The 14,784-nt window shown below is 35.4% G+C and overlaps 1 protein-coding gene across 1 annotated transcript in view; it reads right to left on the bottom strand.

The window, feature by feature from the left end:
* fray (oxidative stress responsive kinase frayed) overlaps positions 1-1,224 on the bottom strand; it is a 36,623-nt gene extending 35,399 nt beyond the window's left edge. Inside the window, exon 1 of the mRNA XM_089649633.1 lies at positions 1,132-1,224. Coding sequence (XP_089505759.1) covers positions 1,132-1,207 — 76 coding nt within the window. The 5' untranslated portion in view covers positions 1,208-1,224. The remainder of the gene's footprint in view (positions 1-1,131) is intronic.
* Between the last annotated feature and the right edge of the window lie 13,560 nt (positions 1,225-14,784).

Here is a 14,784-nt window from a genome sequence, read left to right as displayed (position 1 = left end):
AAGGTCACACGAAATACGAAATTACGAACAAATTTTCAACCAGTATCTATTTATCAACATAATAGGGATGGAAATTATCGAAACATTTAAAAAATAATAGAACATATAACAATAGTTTTTGATTAATTTCCGTAACGATATAATTCACTTCACTTTAATTTATAACAATATGTCAACCGGTTTCGGAAAAATCGGAGCTAATCCGGCTTAATTTTGAGTACAATGACACTCTCGAAATTAAACCACAATGTAACCTCACACTTGATCACTTAATATAAACATGCCAACCGGTTTCGCACAATAGGAAAGAGGGATGTAGAAAAAAATTGGTAATGAAAATTTTCACTTTTATTCGAATATTTACTATTTATAAACAAAAGAATTTTCCCTTTTTGACATTCCAATAATTTCACTCTTTCCGTCTTTCATAATAAAATGAATTATAAACGGTTTCAGGTATTAGTTACGGTGAATGGATTGCTCTATCGAGAGATGTTGTTTCCTTTACGCTTTTTTGATAGAAAGACAAACTATTTTATTAACTCGTAGAACGGGTTATAGTAGATATAATGTTTGTTTACTGCTTTTATCTCTTATTTATTGAGTGTAATTAAATTGCAATTTCCTTCATTTGGATTAGTGTTATTTTGGGAAGTAATTGCGATTTTAGAGTTACGGGTTCAATTCCATGAATCAATATTAGTTTTCTGTTTCATCATTTTCTTTTGGTTGTTCGTATTCCATCAATTATCTCGAGAAATTTCGATTATTTTCACTCGACAGCTACCATCACTATCTGTCATAGCACTGCACGCCGGCAAATATTGTCACACGTTAAAGTAAAACTGTTATGTCATACGCAGTGCAGGCGTTCTATTCGCGGCACACTTTGACGTACGTCTATTTAAAAACACGAAGAACAAAACGCAACGGAAAAGACAAACAAAAATAAAACCAAAAAAAACATTTGACACGGCAGAGATCACTGGTAAAAGTACTGGGCGAAAATAACCGGGGCACTTTGGACAATTGTAATTTAATTTCACGGCATAACGGCCCGCGCTAGCGCTGAGATTTTTTGGAAATATGATTCGTTATTGAATAATGTATGTTTTAGCGTTAAATACACACCGATAACGTCTCGCAATTCGTAGTCATCTTTACTGTTCGGCCAGGCGGCCGCAGTTCGCACAGGACCAGCGGCCATTTTGCTGATAAATGAACTGCCTGCATTACCGACCGAATGACGTTTCGTTCAGACTCGACATGACATATCTACCTACACAAACTCCCTATTGCAAAATTTACAACAAAAATATTAGCGAACCTAACGGCAAAGACTAGAACTACAAATGTAATTCATGTAGAATGTGTTGGAATCGTATTTATTTTTGTTTTACAATGTATTTTATATTTCGCTTTGTTAGGTGGTGCTGAAAATGTCTGATGAATAAGTTTTGGAGAGAGTTTTTTCGGTATTCGGTGCATTTACCGACCGGCGTTGTCAGGTCGAAAAATAGAAACTCCCCAGAAGGTATCAAAGAATTCCCAATGATTTTAATAACTCCCCAGATTTGATTGACGTTTGAACTTTTGAATGTTGAAATATTATAAGAATTTGCAAAGAATGTGCGGTTGCGAAATAATTTAATTTATCGTAATGTAGAATTTACAGTAAATTTTGGCCCATACCAAAATGTTGCATTTTTTTAGATTTTCCATAACATTCGATTGCTCCAAGAACTGTCAGTTTCTCCCTAGAAGTGGGAAGAAATTCCCAGCTCTGGAAACGCTATTACCGACAGAATGACTTTTCTATACACGTACACTTTAATGAAGCATTATTGCGAATTACAAGCCAAAAAGTTTTGCGAACCTAGCGACAAAAACAAGACTTAAAAAAATATTGCAAGCAAAATGTATAAATAAAATAACGCCTCGGAGAATTATATTTCTTGCTGCCAGGTGGTACTACACAAACTTATGAATATTTTTTTTGTGGGAAGTTTCAATGCTCATCTCATTTGTAACGTTATATTTTTATTTAGTTCAGTGATGCCAAGACTAAAAATAAATAAATGGCGAGACGGATTTATTTATAAAACTTGAATGCAGACGTTGAAGTTGCGATCCGACTGGACAATAAATCACTTACGCTATTATTAAACCAGACGCAAATAATTAGCTTCGACAATGGGACACGGAAATTGACGGAAATAAATCCTTTGAGGTATTATAGCCTATTATCCTTGCAGCACGGCGACCTTTCAAAGTAATCTTTCATCTTGCTTTTGAATGCATTCCACTTTAGAAAGTAATCTCTTTGACTTTTCTCTACTGTCGAGTAATTTATTCAATATTTTTACAAGGAAGGAAATGATTGTTGATTTTACATCTGCGCCAGAGTTCAAAGCGCCACGATTACCACAGGCAGAGACAATGGACCGTGACAACCAGGGACGCATTTTTAAACTTTACGCTCTGGGCAAATATAATCAGCCGCCCCAATACTAAGTACCATATTTATACAAAAGAGAAAAAAAAACTATTAGCTGACAAATAAAATCTCGTACTGTATTTGTAGTTATTTTTTACCATACGTTATTTTTACTATATTTTTTAATACGAATATGAATAAAATGTGTTTAATTTTTTGTATTTACATTAAATATATAAGCATTCTCGAGAGGATCTCAGGTATGGGGGGCAGAGGACACTGTTTGTGTACTAATGGTCGATAAGATACAAAAGAATTTTTTACGATACCTCTACATGAGAATTTGGTTATTACCCATGGCTGTTTCCAACAGCATTTATCTCGGGAATGCTGGGTGTATGCAGCCTTAGTTCCAGAGAGGAACATTTGAATTACTCCTGATGGCGTATAAGCTTCTAAACGGTTTAGTCTCAATACCAGACATTCTGGCTAAAATAGGATTCTATGTCCCGGGTAATTTTGCGCGAGGCCGCCAACACAGGCTTTTGATTCTTCCTAGGTGCAGAACTAACTTACCAATGGTGATGCCCTTGGAAAGAATCACTAGGTTAATTAACTGCCTTGCAGGAAATATGGATATTTTCCGTAAGATATTATATTTTAATAAAACTTAACATTGTAAACTTTTTTTTTTGTCCCACTTGTAAATGGATATTGATTTCACTTTTTTTGTAATTTTTAATTACCGATATTGCAATGTACTGGTTTATACTGTTTTTTCAAATAAATAAATATCTGTGATAAACTCATATTAAATTTTATTTTGAGTATTCAGTGCACCAAAACTTCAAAACCATTACAAAATTAAAAAAAATAATTTTATTATTATTTTTCTAAACATCATATTAAATTAATTATTATAAACTAGCTAGCAATCCTGCATGGGTTAATGTTAAAAATCCAAATAATCGGTGGAAGTCCGGCCCTGATCGAAACGACGCGTTACGTTTGTATCTGACACTAAACTCTCGCCCTACGCCCATAGGAGAATACGTCACTGTCTTGGAATACACACTTTGATTAATTCACATTCATACATACTGGCATTACCAGGCTTATTCAATCATTCACTTCCACTTGTTTGGAGAAGTGTATTATAAGTGTCCCTTTTCTTAATCCTATTCATTATTCTTACATCGGCCACATTTTGAACACGGTCTAATATGATTGTACCGCACATACGTCACAAGTATCTCATTTCTTCAGCACTCGGTCTACTGTCACCCTGCCAGTTTCATATCTTTCTGCCATTAATCAGAGTTGGTATCAGCACTCCATTATGGAATGCTTTACATAATTAAAACTACTAATTTCTGTTATGCATCTGTAACTCCACCAATCAACTGTAAAAATCAAATTGGCTACGAATTTAAGAGTCATTTTCAAAATTGGTACTACCTATTTGTTTGAACAAATTCAGACAAGTGATAAAGTACCTACCCATAATATAGTCTTTTGCAAGATTATAATTGTGATTTTTCACAGATAGTGTATTGGTGCATAATGTTATGTACTACCGCAGACCTTTGTGAAGCTGACAGTATGTATAAAAAAAAAATCAGTTTAGGATCGTTGCGTTTCACAAGAATAAATTTATCTATCGAATGTTAGTAAACTAGAAAAATTATGACATCATAAAAATTCAAGACATATTACATTCATAATAATTGACACCGCTTATGAAAAGGATGGCCATGTTCATCTCGACACCGTGGGTGGTGGAGATAAACGGTGACGAATTCCCCAGGCTGATGCTCAACACTGTGGCTGGTGGAGATGAACAGTGGTGAATTCCGGAGCATGGTCGCAGCAATAGGTTGGTACTCGACGCCATACGGGCGCAGGCTAGTGTCGGAAGCTGGAGACGCGTGTCTTGGGTCAAAAGTCGCGGCCACTTCTTGACTTGGAGAATGTTAATACTAGACTTGATTTGTTGCGCGGCGTAGGTCAACGAGGTGTTACCAGGCGCAAGAGTGGGTGCAAGATAAGCGTGCGCCTTGCAGAGCCGTTTCGACCATTCTAATAGCTGCGGGAAATGCGGCGCACTCATTCTGTTATTCCTGAAGTTTCCACGCTGTGCTCCCTGCTTGCGGCCCTCAAAATATTTCATCAAAATGTCAATTAAGCACACCTTTAAAAAGTGATATAGAGTCATTAAAAGTGATGAAACAAAAACTAGGTTAAATAGTTGCCAATGTAACCTATTTAACCTAGTTTTAGTTTCATCACTTTTTTTAGGTCACCGTTGCAAGTCTCGAAGTCTAGGCTGTCCTGCGTTCGGCCCATACCGCAATTAGCGTGTCGCTACAAGTAGTTTTGATTTTGAATTAAAAATATGTTAAATAATTCGCTTCTGAGTAATTCACCATTGCAAGTATTGTGTTACTTCTTTGATAGCATGTGTAGAGAAATAAAACACAAATTTATGATACGTAAAATGGCAGTAGGTATGTATTTAGGTTCATTGTTACACAACTTGTAAAAGACTATTTGGCAAAAATTTGAACATAATAACTTTGTAATCCACAATATTTCATTTCAAAAAGAACTAATTGTAAATATGTATACATTTTACAAAAGGAGCTATTCAATTATTATTACGATTGCAGTATGTAATCTCACACAACAACAATAAAATTGATACATTATTATTTTACATGACACCATAGACCTCGAAATTGATAGACTTAACGTAAAATCTGGGTATCGTTTCGAAGAGCTGGAAGAAGGATCCAGCCAGGAGGATCCAAGAGTGCTTTGAATAAACTAAGACATCAGTCGTAAGTTGACTGCCGATGAGCGCTCATTGAAATGACCAAACCCTGCGCAGAAAAGTACAGTTCGCTCAAGTAAGGCAACGGTTTGCAGCGCAGTACATTATAGAACTTTTCTGCACAGTATCTGAATGTTCATTTTTTTTCGAACCGCCTGGCATGAAATGAGTGAGGTGGGTAAATTATAACACATTTGTAAAAGTTTCTTTTGGAAACAAAGCCGAACTTTTTGTTTACCCGATTTGGGATTTTTAGTTATGTTTTTAATGCAGCCCTATCGTAAAAAGGACCAGTAATTCGTAAGTAGATTTTATTTTATAGCGATTAAATGCGATTATTACAATGCGAGTTGCCTGCATACTATCAGATTCACTTCAAAGAAAAGCTTGGTATGTTACCCTTTCCTTGAATGTCTGGTCTATCAATTTGAACATCTATGCATGAGACATTATTTAATTATTACGAGTCAAGAACATAAGTTTTTATGTGAAAATCACATAAAGTGTCAACTGTCTGGAGCTAGTGGGACTATGGTACCCCAATTGGGGTATGTTGTGAGGCTGATCGTAGTGGGGAGGGGAAGGAGATGAGAAAGGGGAAGGTACATAGATGGAAATATGTGCCATTCAAATCTTTTCGCAACATTTCGATTTTGAATGGTGATTACACCAGGACTAAAAAATACTCTCTTGAATATCTTCCCCTTACCCATTATATTTTAATTAAAATTGTTCGAAATCAAATCAATTATTTAGGATGGGTTGTTTCAGAGAAATTGATTCTTAAAATTTCAAAGTTAATTTTCAAGTCGTTATTATTTCAGTTCTGTAACTGGCCTTTAATGACATAATAACAGAACTTGAATAGGACTTTCATGGAACCCAAAAATGAATGTTGAAATTTGATGAAACAACCCACCTTTAGAGTACAAGATTTCTTATTTTAACATTGTTAAGGTCAATTGTCTAATTAAATATATATGTACTGTTTTCATTCAATAGCACCATTCCTCTTGTCATGCTAAGCTGCGCTAGAACATCTGTGCTGCCGTGTGGTATCTTGAACATAGACCCACTGGCTCCCGCCAGTTGAAACTCAGATTATGAAATTTTCATCTTGTACTGAACAGCGGCAAGTCTGTCTGCAAATATATTTAAATAGAAAATTCAAATTTAGAACAATATCAGTCATCTATTTGAAGATGATGGACTGACAGAGATATGATATGGCGTTGGCTACAACCCAGATGTAATTTATTCGCGTACATATTCACTTTGTGGCATTTAAAATAATGCATACGCACATACAAAATTTGCGACTAACATACGTAAATACGTTGAACAGTTAACCCCCTAAGAAGTGTGTTTTTTCAGGAAAGAAATAAGTGAACCTGGGGCTTGAAGAGACCAATGCCGGCAAATCATTTCACAGCCGAGCTGTCGAACTTAAGGTGTCGAAACAACGGTTGCATGATAACTGAACACACCTTTAAAAAGTGATTAAAAGCGATGAAAAAACTAACCTATGAGTATAAACCTAACCTAGTTTTTGTTTCATAACTTTTTAAAGGTGTATTGAGTTGTCCGTTTACCAGTAAAAACGACCTGTTCTCATGTGACAAATGTCAACCGTGTACAAATGTTGTGCGTGCGTTTGGCGTGTTTCCCAACTGTGCACCGGTGCCGAAGGGATCAATGACGCTAATTCGTCGGAGCATCTTTCATTGAAATACCGGTAGAACAAGGACAGTATTTCCACCTGAAGCCTGTGCTTTATTGTGCAGATTTTGTTTTGTCAATCCATTTGTTAAGAAAGGAGAATATATCAATCAAATCGCTCGTTTCTGCACAGTCGAGGGTTTTTTCAGGTATTTTGGGTCTCCAGACAAGAGGTGGCTGCCAAGATCAAATGTGGCGCGCACTTGCGATTTGTAGAGATTAACGAGTTTTAGAGATTAACAGTTGAGTCCTATTAATCTTATTATGTAAATCGATTTGAAAGAAAATGACTGATGCAGTTTTTCAGTAAAAGTAAGATAAGAATGAGCTTACTTTGGGCACAGAGACACACCTCTAGGGGTTTATATGTGACTTTAAGCCCGACTTCCCACAGATCGGTAAGCAATCGACATAAACCGAATGTTGTACGACTCCTCGCAGAAAAGTTCCACACTGAGTTGCTCTGCAAACCGTTACCTTGCTACAGCAAACTTAATTTTCTGCCCCGGGTTTTGCAGCATTCGGTGTACGCCTTTTGATTACGGATCCGTGGGGCGATGGGCTTAAAAGTAATCAAATTGAAAATTTAAATAAATTTATGGTACATAGTAACAAGAGACAAATAAAATATGGTTATACTTATTAATGAATTGTATGGAAGTCATTAATATATTATTTTTGTAATCTTATTTTATTGATGACATTTTGTACGTAATAAAATTAATAAATGTATAAATTTTATGACCTCACTAAACCTATAAATTTAATCTCAATGAACTATAAAACAATACAATCAATAATAATTAAAATAAATAATTACAAATAGGCGATTTAAATAAAAAAAAAAATATTATAAACATTTGAATTATGCATTTAAAAAAATGGTACTTTGGCACTAAAAAAATTAACATAGAAAACAACCAATTTGATTATAATAAATACTCTTTTTTTACAACATTAACAATTTTTTAAACATAAAAATAATTTTTTGTTTTTTTGAAACTCTTGAACGGTGAGCTCTGGCGTCGTAAAATTTTCAAAGCTTTTTCTGTCTCGAATTCAATGCAACTATTTTCAGCTCATAGTCACTTCCATCAGATATATTAAACTGTCGGAAATTAAGACATAATCTGTTAAATGCTTTAGTAAAAAAAAACACTCTGGAACGGGAGTCTGGCATCATGAAATTTGCACAGTATTTTCTGTCTCGAATATCGAAGTTTCAACAATTTTCAGCTCACAACATCACTTCCTTCATTAGCTTTGAAATAACAACAATTTTTCATAGTACAGGGTTTTCCAATAAGAGGTGTTATTTTGAATAGCCCGCTATTTCGGTAGATGTTACTTTTGAAGCTGTCATTTTTTGACATTTGACAAGTAGAAACTACGCCATTAATAAAAATGGAACGATACACGCTTCAACAACGCATTGAAATTATTAAAATTCACTTGAGTGAATCAAATGCAAATCATCTTGAGTGATGAGGCCCATTTCCACCTCCGTGGCTTCGTCAACAAGCAAAATTGTCGCATCTGGGGCTCGGAAAACCCAAGAGTTATTGTTGAAAAGCCTCTCTATCCTCAACGTGTGACTGTTTGGTGCGGTTTATGGTCCGGCGGAGTCATTAGACCTTACTTTTTCGAAAATGAGGCTGGAGCAACAGTTACGGTGAATGGATTGCGCTATCGAGAGACGATTAATGATTTTTTATGGCCGGAATTGGATGGTATTGATCTGGACAAAGTTTGAATTCAACAAGACGGCGCTACGTGCCACACAAGCAACGAAACCATTGATCTTTTACGAATGAATATCAAAATGACACCTCTTATTGGAAAACCCTGTAGTTTGTTTTAGTGAAGAAAAAATCTGAAAGGTGAACTCTGGCATCGCGAAATTTGCATAGCTTTTTCCATTTAGAAGCCAACGCAAAAAATTTCAGTTTGCATTGTAATTTCCATCATGAGCTATTGAGAATTGAATATCAACAATATTCAACTGTCAGAAATAATACAACTCAAGAGAATATTTTAATCGTCTGATTAAGAAAACAATTTTAAAAAAGGGTGGCACACACTTACTTAACTTTACAGTCGGAGGCGTCCCTTCTGCAGATATTTTAAATAAAAAAAAATCATTATTTAAAAAACAACTAACTTGTTTTATCATTCACTTGAGCATCATATATTCTCCTTACACTCCTTTCTTCGTTCATCCGCTCTAAATGCCCAAACCATCTAAAAGCATCCCCAAGCTTAATGAATAAGATTAAGAAAGAGACGCTTAGTGTTATTAAGAGTTATATACAAAATCGTCCTACAAGCACTCACTGACGCTTGTGCCAACACTAATGTTCCTGTGAGCGCCATTCCGTTATCACAGCGATGACGCCAGCGCTTGCGTCATCGTCACATTTAGATGGTTTTGGCAAATAGAGCAGATGAACGAAGTCATGAGAAAATATGGCGATATAATATAAGTGAATGGTGGACGCTCTAGGAAGACATGGCGCGATCGTAGATAGGTAGCTCATTTGTGTATATTCTAATAAGTTAAGTTTGTCAAGCTGTAACTAATAATAGTGTAGAAAAAAAAATTATCTTCAAAATGTAACTCAATTTTATGGCAGCTGTATTTAAATAAGGTATATAAAATTTTGGGTTGAGTTATAATTGATAATTTACAAATCTTATGTTTAATATATTATGTAATAATAATTACTTCGGTAAGTTTTAAATGTACAGTTTGCACAATAGCATGAGCACGCAATTGCGCCTTTACAATTAATTTCTTATCATTGCGTAATAATATAATATGACGTATATATAATACAGGCTTTACAATATTTTATTAAATATAATATTATTATGTACTTTATTTACAAAAAATACACAACTCATTTTGAGCACAGATAAATATTACGGTACTTTGAGAATTTACACGGTGACTCGTAGATAATATGAAATATTAAAGGATGTCGTATAAAACTGGCGCAGACCTGTGAAAAATTACAGGATAGTCTGAATTCTTCACACAACAATCGGTTCCAATTTTGAAAATGATACTTAAATTCAAATAAAATTGAATTAGATTTCATGCACGACGCGCATACAATCGAAATTAGTACTTTTAATGAACAATATTACATCTTACTGCTTGGGGTACCGTGGAACTCCGGTTTAAAAATATTGTGAGGAAATGAAGTAAAGTTGGTTAGGGGAATATCGAAGAGTAAGATAGGGTAAGGGAAGGTTGAAGGGTAAAGGTATTACAAAGGGAATGGACAAGTTGAGGGGAAGAAAAAGGGAAAATATAGGAATGTGCAACGGTAAGGGTATGTCGAAGGGTAATGGTAGGATAGGGTGAGATTAAAGATAAGTCAAAGGGTTAGGGTGTTAGTGAGAACAAGTTGAAAGGGAAGAAAAAGGGAAAATATAGGATGTGCAAAGGTAAGGGTAACTCAAAGGGAAAGGGTACGATAGGCTAAAGGTGAATGTGAGTTGAAGGGTAAAGGTATGTCGAAGGGTTAGGGTGACAATAAGGACGAGTTGGAAGGAAAACCCCATCTCTCGTATGTGGAAGCCAAAATTTTGAAACGGTACCAAGATTCACATACCTGGGCTCCCTGATAACAAACAATAACAACACTACAGAGGAGATCCAGAAGCGCATCGTGAATGCAAACCGCTGCTATTTCCGCCTACAAAAACAAATAAAATCCAGACTGCTTTCCAGATCCACCAAGGTATTAGTGCACAAAACACTAATTAGACCAGTGCTTACGTACGCAGCAGAGACGTGGGTTCTAACTAAGAAGAATGAGCGAGCACTGGACGTTTTTGAAAGGAAAATTTTGAGGCGCATCTTCGGACCGGTTCTAGAAAATGGATTTTGGCGCAGACGTTATAACAATGAGCTCTATACTCTGTTTAAGGAGCTAAACGTCATAAAGTTCATAAAACTGGGAAGACTTCGGTGGCTAGGTCATGTGGAGAGAATGACCGAGCATCAAGAACCAAAGTCTCTGCTGAGCTCAAGACCGATAGGGAGAAGGAGCCTGGGAAGGCCAAGGTTAAGATGGAGCGACAACGTCCTCAAAGATTTGTCTGCCTTGGAGCTTCGAAACTGGAGAGAGCTGGCGCTGGACCGAGATGAGTGGAGGAAGACTCTTGAGGAGGCCAAGACCCACCAGGGGTTGTAGAGCCAAAAGTGATGATAATGGAAGGGAAAATACAGGAATGTACAAAGGTAAGGGTAAGTCAAAGGGAAAGGGTACGATAGGCTAAGGGTGAGGGTAAGTCGAAGGGTTAGGGTGATTATAAGGACAAGTTGGAAGGGAAAATACAGGAATGTGCAAAGGTAAGGGTAAGTCATAGGGAAAGGGTACGATAGGCTAAGGGTAAGGGTAAGTTGGAAGGGAAGAGGAAGGTTTCTAACACAAATAGTGGTCGCTCACCAGGGTGATAATGATAGTATCTTCCAAGAACTGAACTACTCAAAATGCATTTACTTAATCGCTCAGGAGAGACAGATTAAAGATTTCCACATATTTTCTAAAACCTGATCATCATTTGCCTATTTAATATTTCTAACCCGAAGAGAGAAAAGCGAGTTTTTTGCTTAAAAATGTCACCTAAATAAAGCATCACATCAATTCACATCACAGTTCAATATTTCGCATCAATTACAAGTCATCATGTATATTTCAAAACATTATACATACATTGATGGAATTAAAATGCACTCACGACACAGTTTTGTTAAAAAAACTGACTATATTAAGTTGTAACAACTTGACACAGGTTTTACTTCAAATATTGCATAATCCTTATTAGCAAATTTACAATATTTCTACAAAAACGGGACGTATGCATTTTAGATTCAAAATAGGTTTGAACAACTCCACAAAGCTGCCAAATTATAATTGATTTATCAGGACAGATTTTGAAGCGCCCATCCTTCTCTGCGCACCCTTACAGGCCAACCTATAGATAATAGAAACAGAAAAAAATATGGCATTGAAACTGCACAAACAATAAAAGTTTGGTGTGTTGGCAGAAACAAAGTAGTATGCATGAATGATGTTGGCGACACTCTTGCGCAATAATAATAGAGGCAAATGCCTCATCTCTTTTGTTTCTATCGTCAATGGGTCCACAGAAATAATAATCTCGAAAAAAATATTATTTATGTTCTATGACTTATTATTAGTGGGCAATTTTTTTTCTCCATCACAATACATTTTTACATTATTTTTTCACATGTATATTTTATAGCACTTTGGTATGAAAAAAATCGTCACTACATTTTTAGTTTCATAAAGTTTAAATGTACATATTTATAAATGTTTTATTATCCAGTGAAACTCCATTTACTAGAAAATAAGCTACTAAGCAAGACATATTTTTAATTATCTTTCTTAAAAATTCCTGTTTCCAATCTTCCAATTCTTAAAAATGTTCCCCAATTGGTGTTTGAAAGAGTGGAGAGAGAAGGGAGATGGAGAGAGGAAGTTTCATGTCATCTTTGAGGATGCTGTGGGTAAGCATCTGGCTATTCAACGGTTTTAAATTAATAATTAAATTATTTCTTAATTTCCTCACGCTTACTTAATCTGTAAAAAGATGAATTATTTTAATTATCTTTAAAAAAACAATTTTCTAATTTGTGTACCTATGTTAATATTATGTTTGTATTTATTTCAAAAGTTTTTGATTATTGTTTAAAAAATCATTAGAACTAAATGTAAAGACTCCTCCCATAAACACGAGCTCCTGGAGCTCAACTTATGGAGAAATAGAATAATAATGAACAAATTATTTATAAGTCTGCATATTGTTATCATTTATAATGTTCAATAATAAATAAAAAAAAAAAAATAAAAAAATGGTGGTCGTTCACTAAGACAATATTGAGAGCATCAAATTTTCTTAGTCAAATGGAGATTTCATAGAATAAATAAACTAGCTGACGTGGTGTACCCAGCATTGCTTGGAGACTTTTCTCTACTTTTTATAAATATAATATGCATGTATTATATACATAAACCTTCCGGAAGAAATTCTCTAAATGATAGTGAAAACCTTATCAAAATCCGTTGCGTAGTTTAGAAGAACTAAGCGCACAAACAGATAGACGCAGATAGCTACTTAGTTATATGCTATTTAGAGATTGACATGTCCTAAATTCTTCTGCAGGATTGTTTGTTTATAGGAAGACATCTTGAAATCTGTACATTGAGCGCCATTGAGGTGATTATTCACAAAAACCGCGCTATAAAAAATATCCCATCATTATTATCTTTCTTCCATAGTCGGCGTGAATTGTCTAGAAAAATGAACGTTCGTCAATATTGAATACAGATAGAAATAGGTAATAAGCTATAAATAAAAAGATTTTAGTTGGTTTTGAAGAGGTACGTATTAAAAGTATGAATAAATAGGAATATCGCTCGATATCATACTCCTTTGAATACAAAAACAACACTTTCTAATGTCACTCTTAGGACGGGTTGTTTCGGAGAATTTGAACAATTCATCAAATTTCAACGTTCATTTTCGGGTTCTGTGAAAGTCCTATTCAAGTTCTGTCGTTATATCATTGTAGGCTAGTTGCTTGAAAAAACTGAAATAAAAACAGAACTTGAAAAAATCTTTCACAGAACTTGAAAATGAACGTTGTAATTTGATGAATTGTTCAAATTCTCCGAAACAACCCGTCCTTAGACACACCGACCCACAGATTCCAACCAACCCCTGATTACTTTTCACAACTTCTTTTACTGCAGGGTTAGGCAGAGAGGATGTACCGCCAAACAAATCGGTCTTGGCACACACTCCTTGCCTCATTCGCATTCATACACACTCTTCTGTTATTCTGATTCCTGACATGGCCCGACTCAAGTATCTAGTTCACCTGATTGTGCCATGTCTTCCTCGGGCGTCCATGAATTCTTCTACCATTCACATTTACGTCATATATTCTTCTTCTTTCGTTCATTCCCATTACATGCCCAAACCCTCCAAGAGTCCCTTTCTTAATCTTATTCATTACCCTTACATCAGTCTTGCACTCTTTGCGAATCTCCACATTTCTCACACGATCATATATGGTTTTATTGGTGACCAGGTTTGTCATCAAAATGATAATTCAACACACCTACAAAAAGTGAAATAAAGTCATGAAAAGTGATGAAACAAAAACTAGGTAACTATTAAACCTAGTTTTTGTTTCATCACTTTTAATGACTTTATATCACTACTAATCACTTTTTAAAGGTGAGTTGAATTTTCATTTTGATGAAATATCATGGAACCGGTTTTTTATCACACATACGCCTCAGGGACCTCATTTCTACAGCATTCAGTCTACTTTCGTCCTTTCTCTGCCAGTTCCATGCCTTACTGTCATACATCAGGGTAGGTACCAACACTCCATTGTGGACTGCTAGCTTTGCTTCTTTGGACAATTTTTTGTTAGCGCCAACTGCGTTCAGTCCTCCATTAATGGAGTTACCTGCATTTACCCAATATCTCTATCAGCCATTCCATCTCTCGTAAATTAGATAGTAAAAGAGGCAATTTTGTAAATATTTTTGATGATTTGTTGACAGTAATGGCAAATAACAGATGCTTTGATGTGATCTAAGGTTATATTCAAGGTGTTGCCATTTTTGGAGCATTTAGTACCGTCCCAAGATATTATTTGTTCTCCAATAGCAACTATCTATATATACAGGGTGGGGCAAAAGTAATCACCCTATTGGAAAACGCTATAACTTTTGCAAATGGC

This window comes from Hesperophylax consimilis, chromosome 30 (genome assembly GCF_061612785.1).
Source record: "Hesperophylax consimilis isolate HC1 chromosome 30, BYU_Hcon_1.0, whole genome shotgun sequence".
Classification (NCBI taxonomy): domain Eukaryota; kingdom Metazoa; phylum Arthropoda; class Insecta; order Trichoptera; family Limnephilidae; genus Hesperophylax; species Hesperophylax consimilis.
This window is presented reverse-complemented; position numbering and strand designations above follow the sequence as displayed.